The sequence below is a fragment of the Dermatophagoides farinae genome, chromosome 2, assembly GCF_024713945.1.
Source record: "Dermatophagoides farinae isolate YC_2012a chromosome 2, ASM2471394v1, whole genome shotgun sequence".
In the NCBI taxonomy this organism is placed as follows: Eukaryota; Metazoa; Arthropoda; class Arachnida; order Sarcoptiformes; family Pyroglyphidae; genus Dermatophagoides; species Dermatophagoides farinae.
Window position 1 is genome coordinate 5580408 of NC_134678.1, and position 23068 is coordinate 5603475.

The window sequence follows — 23068 nt, forward strand, 5'->3', positions numbered from 1 at the left end:
GTTACGGAAATTACAGAAAAACAAATGACTAAAAGTTGTTAAAATTTTTATTTGTTTCCAAAAATGCATCGAAATCATCATTTTTTATTTCACTCATTCTAAATTTCTTTCTCAAAATTTATATTAATTAAAATATTTACAAATCAATTTTTTCATTTTAATTATTGTTCGCCCGATGCAATTCTTATTTTCCAATGTTTATCATTGGAACTGGTTTCATCGGATTTCGGACCCAGAACTACAACTTTTCCTTCGCCTGAATTAGGACTAGCCAAGTATCTGCAAAATTAAAATGGGTTAGAAATTCGAATGTTAAAAGATGAAAAAATTTTACCTTTCAGCAACTTCCTGTATATCTTCTCTAGTGACATCCAACAAACGATGACGATACTCTTGACGCATTTGATCTGTTATACCAGTTAAAAATTGTTCTATTCCTTGTTCACCAGGAGGAATAGGTTGATCAATCGATTGAAAAACTTGAAGTTTGGCCTCATCGATCTCTTCATCCGGATAATTCTTTGGTCGTATTAACCATTCACCCACTCTTTCGAATGCGTTGATAGTTGAAATGATATGTGGATCTCGATATGAATAGAAATGGAACACACCACCTGAATCTAATCGAGCACCACCACCATATGCACCGCCTTTTTCACGTATTTCTTTATGTAAAAATTTCATCGACACCAAACTGGAAGCGATACGAAGTTTAGCGTGATCCACATGTGAATATGGTATACAATATACTGAACGACCCAAAAAATTAGTAGAGAATGGAAATATAAAATGTTCATTCATCGAATTCGATTGCACTGTAGGCATCAAAAATTCCATAGCAGCTGGTTCTTCACTTGAAATCGGTGATGATGTGAATCTGAATGAATTAATAAACTTCTCAAGAACTTGTAATGAAGTTCGCATTGTCGCAGCTTCTGCATTTACTGCACATCTCAATGAATTTGATGTAAAACAAATTTGGGCAATTTGCTCTAAATGAGAGATAATTTCTTTCACCTTGTCTTGACTTGCAGCCATCAAACGAAAATAAGCCAATGATGTCATTCCACTTGTCAATTCACGGAATTTATATGCTCCACCAAAGAATGAAGAGGCTCTACGTAAAGCATATTGATGACCTTGATGTGAGACGCCTTGAGCCAATTCTGCTGAACATATTCTGATCAATTGCATTAAATGATCGGGATCATCACGAAATCGAACACCATTAAATATTTCGGTCCATATTTGAAACATTTGCTCTAGATTACGTTCCAAACAATATGAGCCAAGATAGATGCCTGCTTCAAATTGATCGAATGATGCGGGATGATCGGCAATATGTACCAAGGATGATAGACCTCCAGTGTGCATTTGTATTTTCTGATCCAATTGTTTGCGATCCATGTGACCAGCACCAAGTTTACTCAGTATTTGAGCGAACAATGGCAGATATGGGACTAATTTTTTCGGAAACATTTCTGGTTTCAATTGTATGACTGCATTGAAGTAAACAATACCATTAGTTGGTTGTGCGCTGTATTGAACGGGCACTCCCGATCCGATTTGAATTTTTTCTAGATTGGTTTCAAAAATTGTTCTACTAATATCTTGAATGTTTAATGTTGGCAAAACACTGAGATCTTCTTGGGTGCTTTGCACTTTTAACAGTTCAGCACCGTTTTTGAATATCTCTTCACGATCTTTTGTAGATAATTTGGAAATTTTCGAATTTAATAAATCTTGTTCAAGTTTCTGTTGTTGGCTCTCATATTCCAGATCGGGGCTCATCTCAATAATTAGCCGGTGTTTGTTGTCAATAAAATATTCTTTGATTTTCTTTTTCAAGTAATTAGGATCAGATTGAAGATTTTTTTTAAATTGTTCAACTTGCTTGTTGATGTTGAGACATTCTATTGGATTGACATCATGATTCCAGGTACTATTGATGTACATTAACAATCCAAGCCCAAAGTTAGATCCTTGGTGTTTAGTGCTCAATTCGATTCGATGCAAAATAGCATCGATACGTTCCTGAGGAAAACCTTCGGTATAAGCGTCCATTAAGGCCATGTCAATGGCTTTGAACACAGCACCGCTTTGATCAGATGAAATTCCTTGCAAGCCTATCGAAAATAATGATTGCTTCGTGAAATTATTGTAACCCGAAAATGGTGAATAATCTGACCCAAGACCAGAATCGATCAAGGCTTGGTAAAAGGGCGAATTAGGTCCATCCATCAAAAGTGTGCATAATATTGAAAGAGTAAAGTTTTCATATGTATCTTGTAACGATTTTAGCATCCAAGCCACACTGGCCGTTGTCTGACGATCTTGAAACGGAGCTAAAGGATCGTTTTGACAACGTATTTTAACCCGTTGATATTGTACCCATGAATGTTGATCGGGTATTCGTGATATTTGCCGCAACGATTCGTCAAAGTCAAATTGTTCAATTATTTTTCCAATAGCTTCCAAATGCTTTTCTAAAGGAAAATTTCCGTATGTAAAAAATCTAACCATACTTAATTAGTACAATTCATACAAGGATAACATCACATACCTTGCATTAGAAGGATGATAATGACGACTATGAAATTGTTTGAGCTGTTCATAGGTTAAATCAGGAATGGCTAAAGGGTCACCACCAGATTCATTACGATAGGTATTATCAGGGAATAATTTATTAATTAATTTACGAGTATAAATCGATGATGGACTTGACTTTTGACGATAGAAAAAATCAATAAGTTAAATCAATATTTTTATATGAAATTACTCACAAAAACGCCTTTCATTTCATTGAATACAACGCCTTTGAATACTAATGGTGATTTATCATCTTCAACATTAGAATGTTCTAAACGCCAACCTTCTTGAAGGAAATCTAAATAACGTAAACGTGGATGAAATACAGCATCCAAATATATTGACATTAAATTGTAAAAATCTTTTGGATTTTGTGTAGAGAATGGATACATTGTGTAATCACATCCAGTGAAAGCATTCATGAATGTAGATAATGAACGGGTCAACATCTTCATGAATGGGTCGCGCACTGGATAACGATGAGAACCACATAGCGCTAAATGTTCAAGAATATGGGCCACACCTGTTGAATCTTCTGGTGTCGTACGAAATGAAACACCGAATACATTATTTGAATCATCTCTGGCAATGTGTAAATGTTCGGCACCATTTTTCTCATAAATTAATCGATACGCTGTTAGACATAGTTCAGGAACTGATTGAACAGATTCTACACGATATCCATGAATATGCTGGCCAACTTTAAATTGCAATTCGGTCGTATTACTAGAACATGATGTCATTGGATTTGTATTAACCAACGGAGTTTGAATTGACGATGCAACAGTTCGTTTTGTTGGAAATAAAAGAATCGGATCCAAATTTTTGAAAAGAACTTGTAATTTTCTGTGGTAAAATTGTCTTTGAGATTGATGAAGTTGTTGAAGAATGGATCGAAAACCGCGGATTCGATACATTTTGAAATTAAATTTTAAACAACCGAATTCTAATGTACAATTGCAATCACATGTTAAGATGATTATTCGCTGAACATTTACGACAGATGGTGCAGCGTATAACGATGAATATTCAATTTTTGCTTTTGGCCTTCATTTTCATCTTCATCGTCATTCATAATCATGTGAAACGCTGTTATTTCATACTGATTATGTTGATAGGTTCGGAAAATCCTTAACAATCAATAAAACTAAAATAAAAGTGTACATGGATAATTTTCCCATCAATTCCTTGTTTTTCCTGTTTCAATTTGAACAGAGCAAAAGTATATCTCATTTTTTCTTGTTCAACTTGTTTAATTTTTTTTATTTTATCATTGAATAATATGAAATGAAAATATCCAACTACAACAGAATTCAACTTGGTGATAATTATTATAAGGGATAGAATAAGAACCTAACATGTGTTTATTTTGGGATCAGAATAGTAAGTTTCTTCGCAACGAATTGTGCGCCTGCCAATCTTGTTTCAGGCTTTTCCATCAATCTTGATAAATTTCCACCATATAGCCAAATTTACTATAACAGTGTTTTATGCTACTTCCAAGAAAGAGTCGAATTTTTTCATTGCGACATTTTACACAGGATTTTTCCTTCGGCTAGGTTAATATATATTGTTTATGTTAGTGATGGACCATAAACGATTTATTATACAACCTTGATTTAGTTTCAGGAATTATATAAATTAATACTATACTACTATATTTTGCATTGATTTATATATCTTACACATCTTTTTTCCCAAATTAGACGATCAATAATTATCAACAGAAAAATAACTTCATCGTTCCCTTAGTATACTAATCGATCGATCCATCAAATCATCACTGATCATCATAGTCTTTAACACCAAACTTCAATTGAATATAATCAATTTGTATCAAATCGAATCATCTTTCGACATTCATTTTTTCGTAGGATAGTGAACTGATATTTGCAAAAGAAGATGTAAGTTTATTAATAAAATTTTATCATCAAAATCGTGTCATTTTAATGATATGTTTGGATGCCATTGAAAATAATTGAAATGATTATAAGAGCCATTCTGATTTTCCAATTATATTAATTTACTGTTGCTTTTTCCATAGAATTCATCTAATTGTCATCACATAAAATGTTCCGAAACGTTTTACGAGGTGTTACATCTTCTTCCTCAACTTTCGTCAAATCTCCATCACCACTAATTCTATCATCAATATCACGTCCGTCCCGATTGGATTTATTGCGAAATTCATTATGGACAAGTTCTGCCAGCATTTTAAAATGTCCACAAAAATCAGAGGACTCCATTAAAATGGAAGATATAAATCAGCCACATCAAATTCCCGAACGTTTCAAGTATGTGATCGATGCTGAAAATCCATCGTTTTTCCACATGGTCGAATATTTCTATCATCGTGGTTGGCAAATCGTTGAAGATAAATTAATCGATGAACTTCGAGGACGTATGACTATTGAAGAGAAAAGAAAAAAGATACGCGGTTATTTGAGTATTATTGGTCCATGTCATTCTGTGCTCGAAGTTTCTTTTCCCCTTAAACGTGACAATGGAGAATATGTAATGATCAAAGGGTGGCGTGCTCAACATAGTCATCATCGTCTTCCAACCAAAGGTGGCATCCGTTATAGTACAGATGTCTCATTAGATGAAGTGAAAGCTTTATCCGCATTGATGACATTCAAATGCGCTGTTGTCGATGTACCATTCGGTGGAGCTAAAGCTGGCTTGAAAATCAATCCCAAAGAATACAGCGAAAATGAATTAGAAAAGATGACCAGAAATTTTGCATTGAATTTGGCCAAAAAAGGATTTCTAGGGCCTGGAATTGATGTTCCGGCTCCTGATATGGGTACTGGAGAACGAGAGATGAGCTGGATTTCAGATACATATGCACAAACGATTGGCCATACAGATTTAAATTCACATGCCTGTGTCACTGGTAAGCCGATCAATCAAGGTGGTATTCATGGTCGCATCTCTGCAACGGGTCGTGTAAGTTTTGAAACGAAGCTCTTGTCCAATTTTTTAATTTTTGTATTTTGTAGGGCTTGTTTCATGGAATCGATAATTTTATCAATGAAGCATCATTTATGGCTATGATTGAATCTACACCTGGATGGGCTGGTAAAACTTGTATTATTCAAGGTTTTGGTAATGTTGGTTTGCATGCGATGCGATATCTACATAGAGCTGGTGCTAAATGCATTGGAGTTATAGAATATGATGGTTCTATTTACAACCCTGATGGTATCGATCCAAAAGACTTGGAAGATTATAAATTAAGCAATGGAACTATTGTCGGTTATCCTAAGTCGCAGCCATATCAAGGAGAATCTTTATTATATGAACCATGCGATATTTTAGTTCCAGCTGCTACAGAGAAAGTTATTACCAAAGAAAATGCTCATAAAATTCAATGCAAGGTTTGTCGACATTTATTGCTATTGAATGTTACTTTCATTCAATTTTTTTTATAATTAAAGATTATCGCTGAAGCTGCTAATGGCCCTACAACACCTGCTGCAGATAAAATATTGATTGATCGAAAGATTTTAATCATCCCAGATCTTTATATCAATGCCGGAGGTGTGACGGTTTCTTATTTTGAATGGCTAAAAAATTTGAATCACGTTAGCTATGGTCGTTTATTATTCAAATATGAACGAGAATCTAATTATCATCTTCTCGGTTTGTTATTTATTTTACATCGAAATTCTTGGTTTCTTAATCAATGATTTTTAATATAACAGACAGCGTTCAAGAATCATTGGAACGGCGTTTCGGAAAATCAGGTGGCCGTATACCGATAGTTCCCAGTGAAGCTTTTCAGAAAAAAATATCCGGTGCATCAGAAAAAGATATTGTATTATCCGGTTTAGATTACACAATGGAACGTTCAGCTAGGGTATGAGAATTTTTTTTTGTTGATAATTGAAAAATTTTTAATTTTTTCTGTTTTCAGCAAATCATGCGAACCATTCAAAAATACAATTTGGGTTTAGATCTTCGAACAGCGGCTTATGTGAATGCAATCGAGAAAATTTTCCTCACCTATAAAGAAGCCGGATTGACATTTACATAGAAAACAATGGCGATATTCGTTTTGGATTGAGTATACCTTGTTGCATGTTTTTTTTTTGGTTTTTAATGAAAAAAATCTACAAACTAATCTAAATTCATAACCATTGTATCTGAAAAAAAAGATTTTAGATCAATTTTTTTAATTGTGTGTGTATGTGTATATGACGTATATAAAAATTTTTCTCTTTGTTCTGGTTATAAAAGCATTTTTTCAATTCTTTTATTGTGGTTTAAAAAAAGTATGGATGGATTTAAATTATAAAAAGCACTAATTTTAGAATCCAGACACAATTACAATAATTTCGAAATTTCTGCATTTGTTTTATGGCGATATAGTATACTTAGCAACGAATCGAATGCCTTTCAATTATCTGGCAGAAAAAAAAGCATTCAATGTCAACTATGACGAAAATGCATTAACGAAATAGGGCAGTCGAATTCTGGCGCGTTTTTCTAATCATAACGATTCGATGTTCATTGAGATTACGATTATGGTATATAAACTCTTGAACGAAAAAAATTACATTCAATTCATCGAATCAAAGTTTGACTTTGGTGGTGTTGGTTCACACACATTGCATGTCTAGCGAATGGGAAAGTCGAAACTTTTTCGCCAAGGCGATATAATTTATTCAAGTAATGACAAACCGTTCGTTTACGTACTTTTCTCTGATCAACGTATGATTCGTTGCGATCATTGTTTGTAAGTTTAAAGTGATTCAAGTAAATAAGATTATTTTACCCATCTCTGTTCCAAAAGCAACAAAATTGAAGATTCAAAATTCACGTGTCTTGGGTGTCGCTATGTTCGATATTGCTGCAAAGAATGTCAGGTAATGATAATGACCATAATATTATAGAATGATTATAAAAAAATTGGTTTTTTATCGTTCTTTTAGGAACAATCGATTGATATACATCAGCCAGAATGTCACGTAATTGGAAAAAGGCCATTAAGAACAATGACAAGAATGATTTTACGTATTTTGAACAAAACTAATGCTGTGAATCAAAAATTAAGTGATTTAATTTATGGCCATGAAAGAACGTGGGATTGTTTGATGGATCATTATGGTCATCTCATTCAAGATTTAGAAACAATGTTGACTTTTGGAGCCATTTTTGAAGAATTAGAATTGTTTAATTTAAAACAGATTTTGACAATTGAAGAATTGATAAGAATCTATGGAAAAATTCTGATCAATTCATTTGCTATAACTGATCAAAATTCAGGCAGTGTAATAGGAAGAGCACTGTATCTTGGGTAAGATATTCTGAAGCAAATGAAATGAAATGAATTTCATTATTGATTTTGTTTAAAAGGGCGTCAATATTCGATCATTCTTGTTGTCCGGATCTTTATTATCAATTCGATGGTCTGAAAATTTATTTCATTGCATCCAGAGATATCATTTTACGCGTATCTAATATGATCGAAGAAATTTCCGATACAAATGATGAGGATGGCGCTCAAGATGTGAATCAATTATATATTAGCTATATTGATGAAATTTTGCCTGTTTGGGAACGGCAAAGAATTTTAAAATCCGGATATTATTTCGAATGTCGGTGTACACGTTGTCAGGATGACCTGCAAAGATTACCATCAATAAATAATGAACCACGATTATCACAATGCTTAGAAATGATTGAAGATTATTTCGAATCGGATCATTGTTATGAACTAATTCAAATGGCTGTTGATTATTTTAAATACAATGAAACGCATCCAAACTTTTTAATTCCAGATGATATTCTACATCGAAAATATCTAATTCAAACGAATCCGGAATTATTTTCAATAAAACAACGAATCGAAGCCCTGATTCAACACCATAGACAGCAAAAAGAATATTCATCACATCAAATGTTGCTGGAACAATGTCGATTAATATTGACCAATGGATGTGCATTAGATTTGGCAACAATTCTTCGAATTAAAGATTTCATATCATGTCATGAGTGTGATTCAGAAGAATTGGAACAAATATTACAGATATATTCCCAATATTATGGCAATCATAAACATCCAAGAATCCTACGAAGAATTTGGTTTTGGTTAGGAATTCTGCTATTGGACAAATTTTCATCACCTCAATCATCAAAGATCATTGAAAAATCCATTATAAATTCAAATATTTTATTATCATTACATAGAAGAACAAAGCTTATAAAATCTTATTTACGATTCAAGTTTTTTCAAAATAGATTAGAAACTATCACATAGATCATTGGAAATGATTTTTAATTTTTTTTCAAATAAACATCTCTTAGGCAACAGCCAGATAAATGCGTGCAACTTTCCAAACAATTCGTCGACATACAGGACCTATGAAACAAAAAACAAAACAAAATTAAAATAGATTCAAATTCAATTTTCCTTCCACATACATACAATTACCGAAACGACGAATTTTTTGCTGTGCACACGATAAACATGAAATCAAATGGCCACAATCCAATAAGACACAATCGATTGTACGTTCACAGCAAAGCCAACAATCTGGTAATTGTTTCGATGATGATAAATTTATGTTACAATCGTTTTGTAGCTCAAATGTTGTTGTGTCATTAAAAATCATTTGGCTGACCATCATTGGTCCTGAACTTGTTTGAATCCTAGTCATAATTTCAAAGTTTTCAAGTTTCAAATAGAAATAACATTTAAATTGTAAACAAGTACAATTGTTGGAATTGACATTTTTCTTTATTAATTCATAATAATAATAATAAAATATAAATTCACAGTTGTAATTTTTTAATAATGACATTAATTTCAATGAATCAATTTATGAATGAATTAAACGAATTTTTTTTCGAAATAAAATGAAGAATGTTTTTTTTAATCAAAAGAATGTTGTCGATTCGTTTGAAAATGAGATGAATTTTACATAAAAGAGAAAAGAAAAAAAACAATTTTAATGTCGGCGAATAAAAATGTGTGAGAGAGAGAGAGAGAGAGAGAGAGAGAGAGGAAAGGAAAGATTATGGGTCCATATGACAGATTAATCAGCCAGCTAGCAATCAACAAATGAAAGATGTTTGATGTGAAATTATAAATTTTATATACATATAACACCGCCGTTGTATTAGTGATCAGAAGATGATATTACAAGGATTCCCCAATTTGAGTAATAATGATCAATAGGAATATATAAGATGTAAGTTTGTGGGTGCCCAGCATTCAAAAGAATATTCGATCAATAATTTTGATAAAATTAAAAAAAAATCATCATAGTCCAAATTGGCCAAAATCCCTTTTTTTATCTGAACCAGAAACTAAAGTATTATTCGCCGTGTCCGAAAAAAAATTCAAATTTGTTATCACAGAATCAAGTTGAGAAAATGATAAAATAATTGTTCCGATTCGCAGTAAATCCAGTTGAATTCGATCAAATCATGGTTCATCGTCTGACAAGGGCTCGTATGACAGATTATTCAAGTTTGCAGCTGCTGTAGTCGTATTTGTTTCAACACGTTCTGATGAAGCATTATCTATCAGGTTAAAAATTTTAAATAATTAATAATGTCAATTCGATTAAGAATGAATAAATTAAATTACCATAAGAATTGTTGTTTAATTTGATCACGCCACTTTTAGCATTTTTACCATCACTAGACGACAATTCATTTGTTATAGAATTATTTTGAACCTCTGGTGAAGATGTAGGTGATGGTGGACGGGGATTTTCATCGATCACCATTTCACCTGGTGAACTTGGGGAATCAGGAAACGAAAGTGGCATTGTTTTATTATTATCTGTTGTTGATAATGAGGCATTTTCCGAGTTTTGAGTGGTGGATGTTTGTGCTAATTCTTTGTTACATTCTTCAGTAGCTAATTTTTTGGATGATGGTGTTGAAGATCGAGATAATACTCCAGCATTACCATCCATAACCATTTCAGCCGAAGATTTATCAGGCCCACTATCTTGTTGTTCATTGTTGTTGTTGACATTGGTTGATGCAGTAGCGTAATTACTAGATGAAGATGTTCGTTTCATTGCTTCTGCGATTCGATTAGAAATGAAGAACGGAGATTCATGTCCACTTGGTAAATGATGAATGGATGAATCAGTAGCGCTATTGGAAATTTTTGAAGGTGTGAGATGTGGCGGTGGATGATATCCGAATGGCAAAGAATAATTAAGAAAATTTGGCCAATTAGCGGCGCTAACTACTGGATTCGACGGTTGAGAACCTGAAGATGATCCTTGTGGTGGAGATATTGGCTCAATGTAGTGAGACAAATATTTCGAATTGGAAGGCAGTGGCAATGTACCGCTATTTCCAGCCATACTGGTAGGTGGTGTGGATACATTTCCAGCCATATGAATCACTTGTTGCCTATGCATTGAAGAATCAATTGATGTATCCATCGGTTGTAAAGCGCGACGAAGCTTGAAATTATCAGATACTAATGGATTTGAAGCCGCCGAAGTAGTTGAACCACAACCAGACGCAGCATTAGCAACCACAGTGCTTAAATCATCTCGAACATTTTTCGACGAACGAGATGAAGATGTTACAACCACTGATGATCCAGGTGATGAACTTGATGATGAAATATTTTGAATATTATCAGTAATCATACTGAATATAGTATCTCTCAACGATGGTTTTCCTGACATACTAGACATATCTATTCCACTTGTAGCGGATGGTGGTGGCCCTTTATGTTGATTGAATAGACCACCGATATCCAAAACACGTTCTTCTACTGGAATGTGTTTAATGTTTAAAATTGGATTACTACTGTTCAAAGTTGGAGTATTCGATGGAGATGAATTATTATTTAATGATTTCAGGCGATTCAATGACGATGGATAATTTGCAAGACTTCCACTTTTTGTCGAATCCGTGTTGATTTGTTTAGTGATAATGGCATCGATCAAATTTGCAGCTGTTATTCCGCCAGATGCAGGATTGGATTCACGATCTTTTTGAAATGATTGAGAAAATAATTTCGAAGCTTCATCCATTGTTGATTCTGAACTATTGTTTATGTGAATCGGTGTTGATTTATTTGTACCGCTTCTTGGCGATTTAAGTTCATCGTTTTTTGAAGACAAGGCAGCCGATGCGTTTTCAACATGTTGTCTCAGTCCACGTTCAAAATGTTCTTGACTAAATGGATTAAGCTCACGGCCAAATTTGAGTCCAGGATTACTGCCGGCAGGATTGACATTTAATAGAGGGGGATATCCTAACAATTCCGGTCTGAAACCACTAGCCGCAGCAGAATTCGCTCGTTGGTGATGTTCAAGTACTGAATGAAAATCTGTAGGATAAAAATTTGACTTTTTTTTCTGCTGTTCCGCTAACAATAAATGACGTTCATGTTCAGATAGATGGCCAGCAGTAGGCAACAATCCAAACGGTGTTGGTCCAGTTCCGGGAGGAAATCCTCGACTTCCAGCTACCTTTGCCATGAGATCAAGATTTTCGGCATGAACTATGCTACTGGTTGAAGAGGGTCTTGAATCTGATGATCCAACTCGATTGCGATTTGATTTTGAATCTTCTTTGGATTTATTGTTTATGGAGAGATCAGTAATCATATCTTGAGTATGGCTAGAATCATTTAAAACAGGAGGATAGACAATACGATTAGACACAGCTTGTTTTGTTTGCGGATTCGTTCCAAGATGTTGAGCGAAACCTTCCGAGAAACATTTCTCAAAGCCTTCTTTGTTCAAGCGTGATGAAAGAGATGATACAGTGGCTGATGTCGTACTGGACGTTGAACTCGGTACCGATAAACTAGGCTGCTGAACGGCTGCATTAACAAGAGTGGCTAGAGCGTCGTGTTCAGGTGGAAAATTATGCACATTTCCTGCAGCTGCACTTGTGATCCGAGGAGAAAGAGAATTTTTGATTAAATCTTCTCTCGGTGGTACTGATTGTATAACTGATGTCCCTTTTGATGATGGATTTTGATGCTGATAACATTGTTGTATGACATTTTGTCGATTCTGTAAAAAATTCAAAATAAAGAAAAAATCAATATGACAATTTCAAATGAGACATACCAGAAAGGCTAATTGATTCCAATGAAGTAAAGCTTGCTGTTGAGGATCTAGGATAGGGGTACATTTTTCGCCGGTAACACGATCTTGAAGATAAATGGCGGAAGGTGAAGGGGCTGGTGAAATTTGAAATGAAGGTGTTCTTGGAAGATGTTTATCCGAATTGACACTTGAGGGAGGTGCAGAAGGTGGAGGTGGCGGTATTAATCGTCCTGAATCTTGGTGTGAAATTGTTCTCTCTGATTCTTTCTCACTTGATGCACTTGATCGTCGTGGTTGCATTTGTTTTGATGTATTAAAATCAATCAATATCTGATTCATGTTACCAGAATCGGATTTTGTGTTTCCATTATTTCCGGAAGGAGCTGGAGGTTTTGAAGATAATGGATAATTCGGCGAAAATGGTCTATGATAAAGCGGAAGTTGAGGTTGCAAAACAGATTCATAATTCTTCACACGATCAATAAAATCGTAATTTGGAATCGATCCTGTTGCAGATGTATTGGATTTACTCGAACGCTTATTTCCACCATGTACAACAGCAAAATCCAAAGCAGCTGAATCATTTTTTCGAGATGATGGATTAACACTTAAAAGTTGTGATGGATAATGTTGAGAAGTTGGAATCAATGGCGTTCCTGGAGGAAGAACATTTGGATTGGCTTGATTACCTCCAGGCATGATCAATGGTGTTCCTTGAGTAATTGAACCTTTGGCAAGTTCAGGATTCATATGTCGATATAAATCATTATAATGTACTGAATGTACATGAGCTGCTGGGTGGAATGACCCTGTTGTTGGATGATGTGATGGATGTGGTAAAACACTTGTTGGATGAGAAGGCGGTGGAGGAAATTTTGAAGCGGCAGATACGGAAACATTTAATGCAGCCAATGCTGCAGCTTGTTGCTGATGAGGCGAAAGTGCTTGTTGTTGTTGACCAAGTTGACCAGGCTGTAAAACAACTGGAGTTCCTTGAGTTATAGATCCACTAGTTAGTTTATCGCGAATGGCTGTTTCTGCTTTAGGTGAAATGGAAAATGTTGTGGATGGTGGTGGCTGAGGTAATTGGGGAGATTTAGAGCTGATTTTAAGAGATGGAGACTGTACAAGGCAAGAGGTAGCCGGACCATATGGATTTGATGATTGACCAGAGGAACGATTCAATTTAATTGGGTCGATATGAACACCAGGCGATGAACCAGATGTCATAAAAGCGTCAATCATATTTGGTATTCGTGATGCCGGATGATTACTCATCAGATTCGATGAATGAGCGTACGGAGGACGTTGAACATTATCCAATGATGAATGCGAAAATGGTGATTTCACCTGATGTGGTATGTTCAAAGGTGATGATCGAGCTGAGGATGGGCCACTTGTTGAAGAATCCATTTTCATGATCTTATTGTTGATCGGATGATGGTGATGATAATCTTTTGGCGAATTACGCTGCAAGATTGTCTGATCATAGGCTCTTTTGGATGATTTACTACTCAAATCTTGTACTTCATCTTCAGCTGGTATAGAATTTGAATGTGAAGATCCATATGAAAAATTCATAGCAGCCAAACCTTCAGGTTTCACTAAATTCATACCAGGTCGTTGTTGTTGTTGCAAAGCAGTAGAAGCTAAAATATCCATTTTGCTTGAATCTGGCGTAGGTTGTCGGCTTGACGATCCGCCAGTCGGTTGAGGTGGATTAGGTGTAGGAATTTCACGTTTCAAACAAAGAGGCGTTGAACTATTTGGCGGAATAGTGATTGATGATTGAACGGTAGAACAAGGCTCGATCTTTACAGTAGTTTCAGAAGATGAAGCATGAGTAGTGGTCACAGAATTTGAGGGTGGTTGAGATATTGATGATTCTGTTTGCAAACTCTTTTCAATTGCTTTCCATATCAGATCACGAACACAAGTTCCACCGCTACTTGAATTATTGACAGATTCATTGTTTGCTGATGATGATGTTGAATTGTTACGATCATTAACAGATGAAACAGATGTAGATGCTGAATGTAATGGCGTAGGAGTCCGATTTGGATTAACAATTGCAGCAGCAGATGGATTGGTTGAAGGTATAGAAGATGATGATGATGATGATGCTGAAATTTGAATCGATGGAGCATTTGGATTGATCAAGAACATCGGCACTTGTGGGGCATCGAATCCCACCAATTTATCTCGATGAAATGATGATGAATAAGGATTAGATGGTTTGATATCCTCCATTTTGTTTTCTACTTTTAGATTGTTCGAATGTTGATGATTATTTGATGAAGATCTTGATCCGGAAACAGGGAAAGAGAATGACCCGGATCGATCGATACCCGAATTGTTTTCATTAGTATTTGATGATTCGTCTGCGCTCATCGTAGCCGAAGAATCATAATCACTTTTAAGCGAACCTTGCGAAAGACTTAAAGGTTTGAAATCCTGAAGATTACTTGAACCAGTATTTTGACCAGGTTTCGCCGTAGAACTCTGAGCTTCTTGATCACCTGCAGCTGGTTTTCCACCGACTGATGAAGAAGCAGATGCTGTATCACTTTCATTATTATTGATGTTGCCATCTAAACTTGAAGCGGTAGTATCATCACCACTGAGATCACCATCAATGGCTCCACCAACACTAGAACCGTTATCACCATCGGTATCTTCACCTGAATCTACTGCAGAATTCCATGGCCTTCCAATTGATTGATAAAACTCTTTTAATGAAGGAACCAATTGAAATTCGCTCTTGAATAGTACAAAAGCTTTATAACAATCTTGAGGAGTTTTTTGGTGATCAAATCCAGTAGATGAAATGGCAGCCCAATTTTTACCATAGGCCCGAATCATTGTACGAAGCTTTTCTTGATCTTCTGGGGATGACCACACTTTTCGGAAATCTTCTTTTAACATCAGCGATGTATCGACGGTTGAAATTGATGCTGATGATAAATGTTGATTGGTCGTTTCGGTTAATTTTTGATCAAGATTAGCGTTTCGATTGTTTGATGTCAATCCAGCTAATCGGCGATTTATGCGCATCACACAACGTGCACAACCAATCTTAACATCCAACGGTATCTGTAGTTCTTGTGAAATTTGTCGTTTCATTTCATCATCAGACATATCAAGCCATTGTTGTGGTAATTGTTTGAGATGTAATTTTTTGCGTTTTGGAGAATTCGTAGTCGAATTCGAGGTTGTAGAATTTGTGTTTGAAGAGTGACATGAAGGCATCGGACAATGCCGCTTTTCCCGTAGATTATTCGGATAGGCAACTCCATGTTGGTGTTGAGTTTTTTTCAGATGACAGCTGAAACAAACTCGTCCATAGATTTGACTACCATTAGATGTTTTCTGATTTAAATTTGTCGTTTTCAATGCAGATAATTGCAATCCATACAATTGAAAATTGGTTTGAGTAACTGGTCGTGATTTTTGTGGATTTGTAGAAACAAGATGATCACCACAACAAAGACAACATCCAATTGAAGAACCACTTCCATTATTATTATTATTAGCCGTATCACAAATTGTGGCTGAAGCAGAACCTTCTGGTGTTGATGTTCCATTTGCTAGATCTGTAACATTATTATTATCACTATTATCACATCGATTGATGACAGACGAATCTGCACTAGCACTATTCACTTGAGATGATGTTACGATGGAAGATCCATTTGTGGATGCAATTGTTGAGGATCGTGTTGAACAAGCCGTAGTCGTCGTATTATCACCATAGCTATTTGCTGTTGAAGATGATGACATTGAAAACGTAATCGTAGCAATACTTGAAGTCAATGGTATCGAATACGGCAATATAACTGATGTTGCTGAATTTGGATATTGACGATTGGTCGTGGATGACCCAGATGATCCATCCATTCCGCTCACCGTTGACGATTGCTGTGATTGACTGTTGATCAAATGTGGTGATCCACGTTGATTGACTAAATTTTGTTGTTGCTGAGCTTTAATCATAGCTCTCGTACGTTTCTTAACATGTTTTCTCAATAATTGTTTGTAATTCTCATGTTTTTTAGATAGATAATAATAGTGGATACAATCAGCTATTGATTTACGTTCTAAATATTGAGCAATAATTCCAAATTTCTTTGGATTCATTAGGTATTTTTCGCGGAAAATTTCCTTCTCTCCTTCCGTCCAGATGTTCACGTTTCTTATCTCTTTATACAATGCCATTGGATCTTGTAGGTAACCATTTCGATTATCAAAGCGAATATGATTTTTGAATTCTTTTTCCGTATACATTATCGGAGGAATAACTACATATGAACGCATTTTCTTATCTTCCAATTCTTGATGTTGTAATCCATCCATTATCTCTTCAAGTTCGGCATCCGATCGTATTCTATGTTGTTGGGTACTATTTCGTTGTACACGTTCACGATCTTCACGTTGTTTTTTGATTTCGGGAAAATGTTTCTCAAAAGATTCGCGAATTTTGGCATCACGTTGTTTTTTTACAGGATTAGATTCAATTTTTTCGATTTTTTTCAGCCATTCAATCATTTGTTGATCATATTTTTCTGCTTGCGTTTGTTGATCTTTTGTTACGTCTTTTTTATAATGATGGATACGGTCAATTAACTTTGGACGGAATTGTTGATGATGTTCATTGTTCTCACGAATAATCGGTAAATCCATTGGCTGATTATAAAGAGGCTGAATTTATTTAGAAAATAAACATATGGGTTAATGATGAAAGCTTAAAATGTCATTAAGACATTTAGATACATACTAATGGATTTGCATAAGATGAATTTTCATCCGTTCCCAATAATCGATTCAAGTGTTGGTGTGCTTTCTTTGCTTTAATCTATGAAGATGGAAAAACAAACAATCTTTGTAATGCAAATCAGTGTGAATTAATTACATTCCCTACCATATTTTCATGAATGATTTTCTGCACTAATGTAGGTTCCGCTTTGATGCCATTTTTTTGTTTTTCTTCTTCATCCGGATCGGTTAGAGGTTTTCTGGTCGCAGCCTCCAATTGTTGCTAATTTGATCAGTGTTGACAAAAACAAAACAAAAAAAAATGATTAACAAATGTTCCTTTGATAAGATTACTATTGTGAGTATTTGATGTTTCGTAGGAAAATAACCAACAACAACCAGAAAATATAAATTTATGCTGATTAACTTCATTCTAACAAAATAAAGGTCATTTCTCTCATTCTAAGGGGCTTTTTTTCATTATCTTTGGTTTTTATTACATTTTTCTCATTCTCATTTTTTTTATTATATATAGCAATGATGATAGCATTCTCAAAAATAGTCTCATGTTTGATGATTGACAGCATAGCAATTATAAATACATACCGCTTTCAGTTTCAATGTATTGATATCCACTTCAATTGTTTGGATCTGTCGATCACAAACATTTATTGATGATAGGATTTGATCCTTCAATGATGTCAATGGCGAGATACGAGATTCATCCTGAGGAGTGGGTGAAATGGCTTCAAAATGTGGATTATAACCATCCTGATTTGATTTAAAAATTTATGCATTATACAATAGGCATTCCATTTGAATCAAGGAAACTTACTTCAACACCATCATCAATGGTCTCAATGACCATTTCATGTTGATTAGAAGGAATAACACGTGAGCCGGTCGTGATTGCTGCTGATGAATTTGAACTTGATAACGATGAAGATGATAGGCCGTCCACCAAAATTTTCTGTGAAGTTGTAGCATGTCCTGGTTGTTGGATAGGGTTATAATAATGATGATGATTCGATAGTGTTAAAGATGATGAGGATGGGGGATGAAAACCACCACTATTTCCACCAATATGAACGAAATGTTGTCCAGAGGGAACGCCAGTACCCACTCCAGGATGCAATGTCATCAACGGGATACCACCACCAGGAACTGATACTGGAATTGCACTAGGAATCTGTGGAATTGGACCAGTGCCTCCGATCTGAATTCCTGGACCACCGCTTGGTCCATAATGTGACATAAGATTTCTTTTGTTAGAAATATCATAAATTTCATGTAATAAATGACCATGTGATAAATGGTTATGTTGCAATGATGAACCATGATGTGGATGCTGAGAATTATGGTGGGGATGAATGGATGATGAGGATGATGGCGGTGGAGGTGCCGTATTGGTTGTGGACGATGCACCATGGTGATGATGGTGCATTAATGATGCTGGTGTTGATGAAGCCGATATTAGACCGGTCTGTATCAATGTGTTCAATGGATTGGGTGGTGGTGGTGGTGGTGCACCATGTTGTTGCTGATGCTGATGATGAAGATGATGATGATGTTGTTGTTGTGGTTGTTGTTGGTGATGATGATGGTTATTGATGGGCGCCGACTCTGCCGACGATATTGTCATCGGCGATGGCATCGAAACGATCGTGGTCAAAGCAGAATTTGAACCAGAATAATTCAATGAAATAGGTCCAGCGACAGTAGTAAATTGAGATATCACCGTTGATGTGGGTTTACTTGAATTGAATGCTACGCTTTCTTTTCGAATTTCATTTGTATTGTAATTTTGATTCGATAAATCATGTCTTTCAAATGAAAAGTATGTTGAATTAAATAACGGTAAAGTGTATGTCTAAGAATACTTACATGGTTAATAATTTATCATTAACTGATGATCGTTTGATCGTCGATTGCGAACCACTATTATTATGTGATGAAGAGATTTTTTTACGATACGATTGGTTTTCAGTGTTGCTATAAACAGTATCAAATTGTTTAATTGGTAACAGATTTGAAACAGTCGTTGAATATCGGTTAGTTGTATTTATTAATGAAAACGCTGATGTCGTGGTCGCCGCCGAAGATGATTCGTTTTCCGTAATTTCACGTTTATAACTTTGTTGATTACTACTATGTCCAAGTGCAATTTCTTGAGCAAATCGTTCCTATAAGTTTTCGTTTATATGGATGATGATGATGATGATGATGATTACGAAAACGAAAAGAAAAAAAAACAAGATGAAATTGTGAAAAAAAAGAAAACATCAAGTTATTGGATTCAATGCGAATTTTGTTTAAGAAAAATCACGAATACAAAACCGATTAATATACATATATATAATATAAGAAATAAAGAGAGAAGGCATTGAAAGAGACAAGGATTTTTTTTAGAAAGTGAGAGAAAGAGAGATTCGAGTTATGGTCTATGACGAGCAACTACAACAACTTAAACTTATTTCAATGATAATGATATTGGTATATACGTTTTATACGAACTGTATGATTGAATGAATTATTTGAAGACGAAATTCAATTCAATCAATAACTATAAAAAAAAAGAGTATAGAGTATAATCATAATAATATAATATAATCATCATTATCGAATGCAGTGGAAATCAAACAACAAATAAACAAACTACATAAAATATATGAAATGAATAAAAAAAACAGCAGCACTATTTATTTATCTATCATCTCTATTCGTTTTGATCCTTTCCTGATTCCATTCAATTATCATCATTAATAGGATACAATACAATATTATTCTAGACAACAAAATTCACAGAAAAAAAATAACTAAACATAGCTGCTAATGGCTGCTATATATTACAGGACAAAATTTGAAAAAAAACAACAAGATAAAATAATCTGTGTGTGTGTGTGTGACTGAACCAAAAATCCATATCTGTTGTACATGTATATTATATTTATATATGTGTCCAGTTATTAGATTTGCGAAATTAAAAATTGTACAAAAATGAACACACATATATTCAATTATTATTCACAATAATAATATGATGATGAAAACAATGATTATTGGCTAGAGTTTAATTTTTATCTTTCTAATTTTTCTTTTCAATAATAATATTTCATCTAATATAATGACGAAAAGAACTTGTTAATAATAGATTTATTTTGTTGCCAAAAAGTCATTGAAAGATATATAAGTGATATATTTGGTATCTCATTATTTTGAAATGTTTATGATGAGAATCAAACATACACACACAAATATATTAATAATACATACAAAATCTCTTGTCGATGATGATGATGATGATGATGATGATAATGGCTTAAATGATGGTGAACAAGCAAACAGATCACAACCACCATCATTTTTCAATAATGGACCCAATGGATATAAAGCGGATGGCGTTTCATTTAACGCCGTTATCCCCGAACCACTTTCGTTATATGTGGATCCTATTGATTTTTGATGATTGTTATTGGCCAATGGATATAATAATCTTCTGGTTGAATTATTGTTGTTTGTAACAAATTGATGATCAAATTGTAATGAATGAGGAATAGGTAGCTGTGGCGGAGTAGTACGATTCGGATGATAAAGTAGAGGATTATTATTATTATTATTATTGGTTATAAGATGATGTGGTGATTGTGATTGATACGAATTGTGTTGATGAGGATGCTCAAAATGTCCATGATGATAAAGTTGATGTTGTTGCCTTTTATTGTTACTATTGATGAGAGTTGATGATGTTGGTGTTGTCGTGGTTGTATATGGAGAATTTCTCGAATGAAGAGCATTATTATCTGAGGCACTATTTGATATTGATGATGATGATGATGATGATGAGAAAGAGGATGTAACTGGCACATCTTGCTGTTGCAGCTGATGATGATGATGTTGATATATAATGGACCTAGAATGCATTGAATGAATGAAATCATATCATCATTCAATGTTCTATTGATGATGATCGTGTTGTATAAATGACAATCAATCTATAAGATGTGGATTGAATAAAATTCTTTTTAATCCAGATTCAAATCAATAATAACAAATGAATGAATAGAATTCAATCAAATTAAGATGGATTGATGATTGTATATCAAAATTTTCTAATTTAGAAATTAAGTTATCAAACAAATAAAGAAATAATGATAATGATGATAAATTTTCAAGACAAAAGGAATGCAATATACCACACAAACACATACACATAAAGAAAAGAAACGGAACGAAAAATATTTAGGATTTTGTTGTTATAAATTGTGTGTTGCAACTTTGTTGGTTTCTATCGTTTCAATATTATTATAATAAGATGAATGAAGATGATGATGATGACGATGAATAATAGACATGTATACAAACAAATTTGATAGAAAATGTGAATTATTAGATCATTATTTTTTGGAATAATAATAATAAAATAAAATCAAAAATCAAATATGACGACCAGAAATTACTTCATTTCACATTTTTTTTTCTTGTGTGTGTATGTGTCTTTTTTACCACCAATAAACATCATCAAGATCTAAATGATCATCATCATCATCAAATTCGTCGTGAACCTAACCATTACACACATTACACCACTGAATCACTTGTGCTCAAATAGAGAGATACAATTTTCACTAGAAACATAGATACACAACAAACATACACACACACACACACACACAGAGGGATAGTAAATGATTTAAGTGGGGGGGGGGGGAAAAGAAAAGGAATGACTGTGACTGTTTGTGGATAATTTTTTTTTTGCTAGTAGCATATTTATACAGTGGTATCTCGGTTAACGTTGGTAATCCGTTCCAAGACGACCATCGTTAATCGAAACACGATTTTCCATTGGATATAAGGTTCCTTGATGGCTTATTTGTTTTTTGAAATTTTATATTTGATATTCCGATCCATAGACTAGTTCACTGACCATTAAAGAACCGTTAAATGATAAAAATGACCAGAATTGCCATCATACAAATGACTGAAGAACTGAAAATCCTAGCCAAAAAGTTGATCAAAATCAAATGAGATTTGATTGTTGGAAAACCCGAAAAAAGACGATGATCCAAACAAGCTAAACATGGTCAGAGAAAATTTTTATTCAATTAAGTTTTTGATCTGGTTTTATACATGAGTCATGTTTAATAATAATAATAACTTAGGTTATGATGACCATAAATTATACAAAAATTTAATCAAATTTCGACCATCGTTAACCGAGATACCACTATCCTATGCCCCACGCTTGGTTGGTATAAGTTTTCTTTTCATTTTTTTTTTCTTTCTTCTTATTGCCTGTTTTGTTTGTTTGTTTGTTCATTCGTCGGTATATACCAGTCGCGTCATCAGAAAAAAAATACACATACACTATACATCTATACATGGATCCAAGGCTAATATTCAAACCAGTCTTACTGTTTTATTATGCTACTACTACCATCATCATCATCATTAAAACAGAGAGAACAAAGAAGCATATACAAAACTATGTTTTTTTTTATACGCCGCATGTATGAATCAATCAAGTCTTCCATTGTGTTTTTTCATCAAAAAAAAATGATGTTGATGATGTTGATGATGATAATGATGTGGATGAGGATGATCAAGAATAACACAAATGAATAAAAAAAGGCTTCCTTTTGATAAAAAAAAAAAAACATAGTCGTCCTCGCTTTTTTTTC

The 23068-nt window shown here is 34.2% G+C and overlaps 5 protein-coding genes across 7 annotated transcripts; 2 read left to right on the forward strand and 3 right to left on the reverse strand.

Moving 5' to 3' along the window:
* Nucleotides 1-29: 29 nt before the first annotated feature.
* LOC124499807 (presequence protease, mitochondrial) lies at nt 30-3592 on the reverse strand. Its single transcript, XM_047063782.2, has 4 exons — nt 2784-3592; nt 2564-2724; nt 335-2515; nt 30-279 (listed from the first exon to the last, which is right to left on the reverse strand). Exons 1-4 carry the CDS (start codon nt 3504-3506, stop codon nt 162-164), a joined length of 3183 nt encoding a protein of 1060 aa, XP_046919738.1. The 5' UTR covers nt 3507-3592; the 3' UTR covers nt 30-161.
* Nucleotides 3593-3660: 68 nt separating this feature from the next.
* Gdh (glutamate dehydrogenase, mitochondrial) lies at nt 3661-6830 on the forward strand. Of its 3 annotated transcripts, none has more exons than XM_075735516.1 (7): nt 3661-3811; nt 4296-4493; nt 4634-5538; nt 5592-5969; nt 6030-6234; nt 6297-6451; nt 6509-6830. In XM_075735516.1, exons 3-7 carry the CDS (start codon nt 4660-4662, stop codon nt 6626-6628), a joined length of 1737 nt encoding a protein of 578 aa, XP_075591631.1. In that variant the 5' UTR covers nt 3661-3811; nt 4296-4493; nt 4634-4659; the 3' UTR covers nt 6629-6830. The 3 variants fall into 3 exon arrangements, with proteins under 3 accessions (XP_075591631.1, XP_075591630.1, XP_075591632.1); XM_075735515.1 differs by having other exon boundaries at nt 3664-3972; XM_075735517.1 differs by lacking the exon at nt 3661-3811 and adding an exon at nt 4105-4167.
* Nucleotides 6831-6944: 114 nt separating this feature from the next.
* Nucleotides 6945-9381, forward strand: LOC124499809 (histone-lysine N-methyltransferase SMYD1). Its single transcript, XM_047063784.2, has 4 exons — nt 6945-7330; nt 7388-7460; nt 7527-7891; nt 7951-9381. The coding sequence occupies exons 1-4, from the start codon at nt 7218-7220 to the stop codon at nt 8852-8854; spliced, it is 1455 nt and encodes a 484-aa protein (XP_046919740.1). The 5' UTR covers nt 6945-7217; the 3' UTR covers nt 8855-9381.
* LOC124499811 (protein neuralized) lies at nt 8832-9398 on the reverse strand. Its single transcript, XM_047063785.2, has 2 exons — nt 9023-9398; nt 8832-8956 (listed from the first exon to the last, which is right to left on the reverse strand). Exons 1-2 carry the CDS (start codon nt 9396-9398, stop codon nt 8898-8900), a joined length of 435 nt encoding a protein of 144 aa, XP_046919741.2. The 3' UTR covers nt 8832-8897.
* On the reverse strand, nt 9315-22029 carry LOC124499378 (uncharacterized). The gene is made up of 9 exons (XM_047063280.2): nt 20664-22029; nt 19275-19573; nt 18226-19213; nt 17997-18161; nt 17557-17673; nt 17413-17490; nt 12660-17336; nt 10190-12602; nt 9315-10122 (listed from the first exon to the last, which is right to left on the reverse strand). The coding sequence occupies exons 1-9, from the start codon at nt 21309-21311 to the stop codon at nt 10025-10027; spliced, it is 9483 nt and encodes a 3160-aa protein (XP_046919236.2). The 5' UTR covers nt 21312-22029; the 3' UTR covers nt 9315-10024.
* Between the last annotated feature and the right edge of the window lie 1039 nt (nt 22030-23068).

Coding starts and splice junctions, on each gene's coding strand:
- LOC124499807 (XM_047063782.2), bottom strand. CDS start 3,506: ATGTATCGAATCCGCGGTTTTCGATCCATTCTTCAACAACTTCATCAA. Junction 2,725..2,783: donor ATGAAATGAAAGGCGTTTTT/GTGAGTAATTTC, acceptor TATCGTCAAAAG/TCAAGTCCATCATCGATTTA. Junction 280..334: donor ATACAGGAAGTTGCTGAAAG/GTAAAATTTTTT, acceptor TTAATTTTGCAG/ATACTTGGCTAGTCCTAATT.
- LOC124499378 (XM_047063280.2), bottom strand. CDS start 21,311: ATGCATTCTAGGTCCATTATATATCAACATCATCATCATCAGCTGCAA. Junction 18,162..18,225: donor CCATTGATGATGGTGTTGAA/GTAAGTTTCCTT, acceptor AAATCAAATCAG/GATGGTTATAATCCACATTT. Junction 10,123..10,189: donor ATTAAACAACAATTCTTATG/GTAATTTAATTT, acceptor TTAACCTGATAG/ATAATGCTTCATCAGAACGT.
- Gdh (XM_075735516.1), top strand. CDS start 4,660: ATGTTCCGAAACGTTTTACGAGGTGTTACATCTTCTTCCTCAACTTTC. Junction 5,539..5,591: donor GCATCTCTGCAACGGGTCGT/GTAAGTTTTGAA, acceptor TGTATTTTGTAG/GGCTTGTTTCATGGAATCGA. Junction 6,235..6,296: donor ATCTAATTATCATCTTCTCG/GTTTGTTATTTA, acceptor TTAATATAACAG/ACAGCGTTCAAGAATCATTG.
- LOC124499809 (XM_047063784.2), top strand. CDS start 7,218: ATGGGAAAGTCGAAACTTTTTCGCCAAGGCGATATAATTTATTCAAGT. Junction 7,461..7,526: donor ATTGCTGCAAAGAATGTCAG/GTAATGATAATG, acceptor TCGTTCTTTTAG/GAACAATCGATTGATATACA. Junction 7,892..7,950: donor GGAAGAGCACTGTATCTTGG/GTAAGATATTCT, acceptor TTTGTTTAAAAG/GGCGTCAATATTCGATCATT.
- LOC124499811 (XM_047063785.2), bottom strand. CDS start 9,398: ATGTCATTATTAAAAAATTACAACTGTGAATTTATATTTTATTATTAT. Junction 8,957..9,022: donor AATTCGTCGTTTCGGTAATT/GTATGTATGTGG, acceptor TTTGTTTCATAG/GTCCTGTATGTCGACGAATT.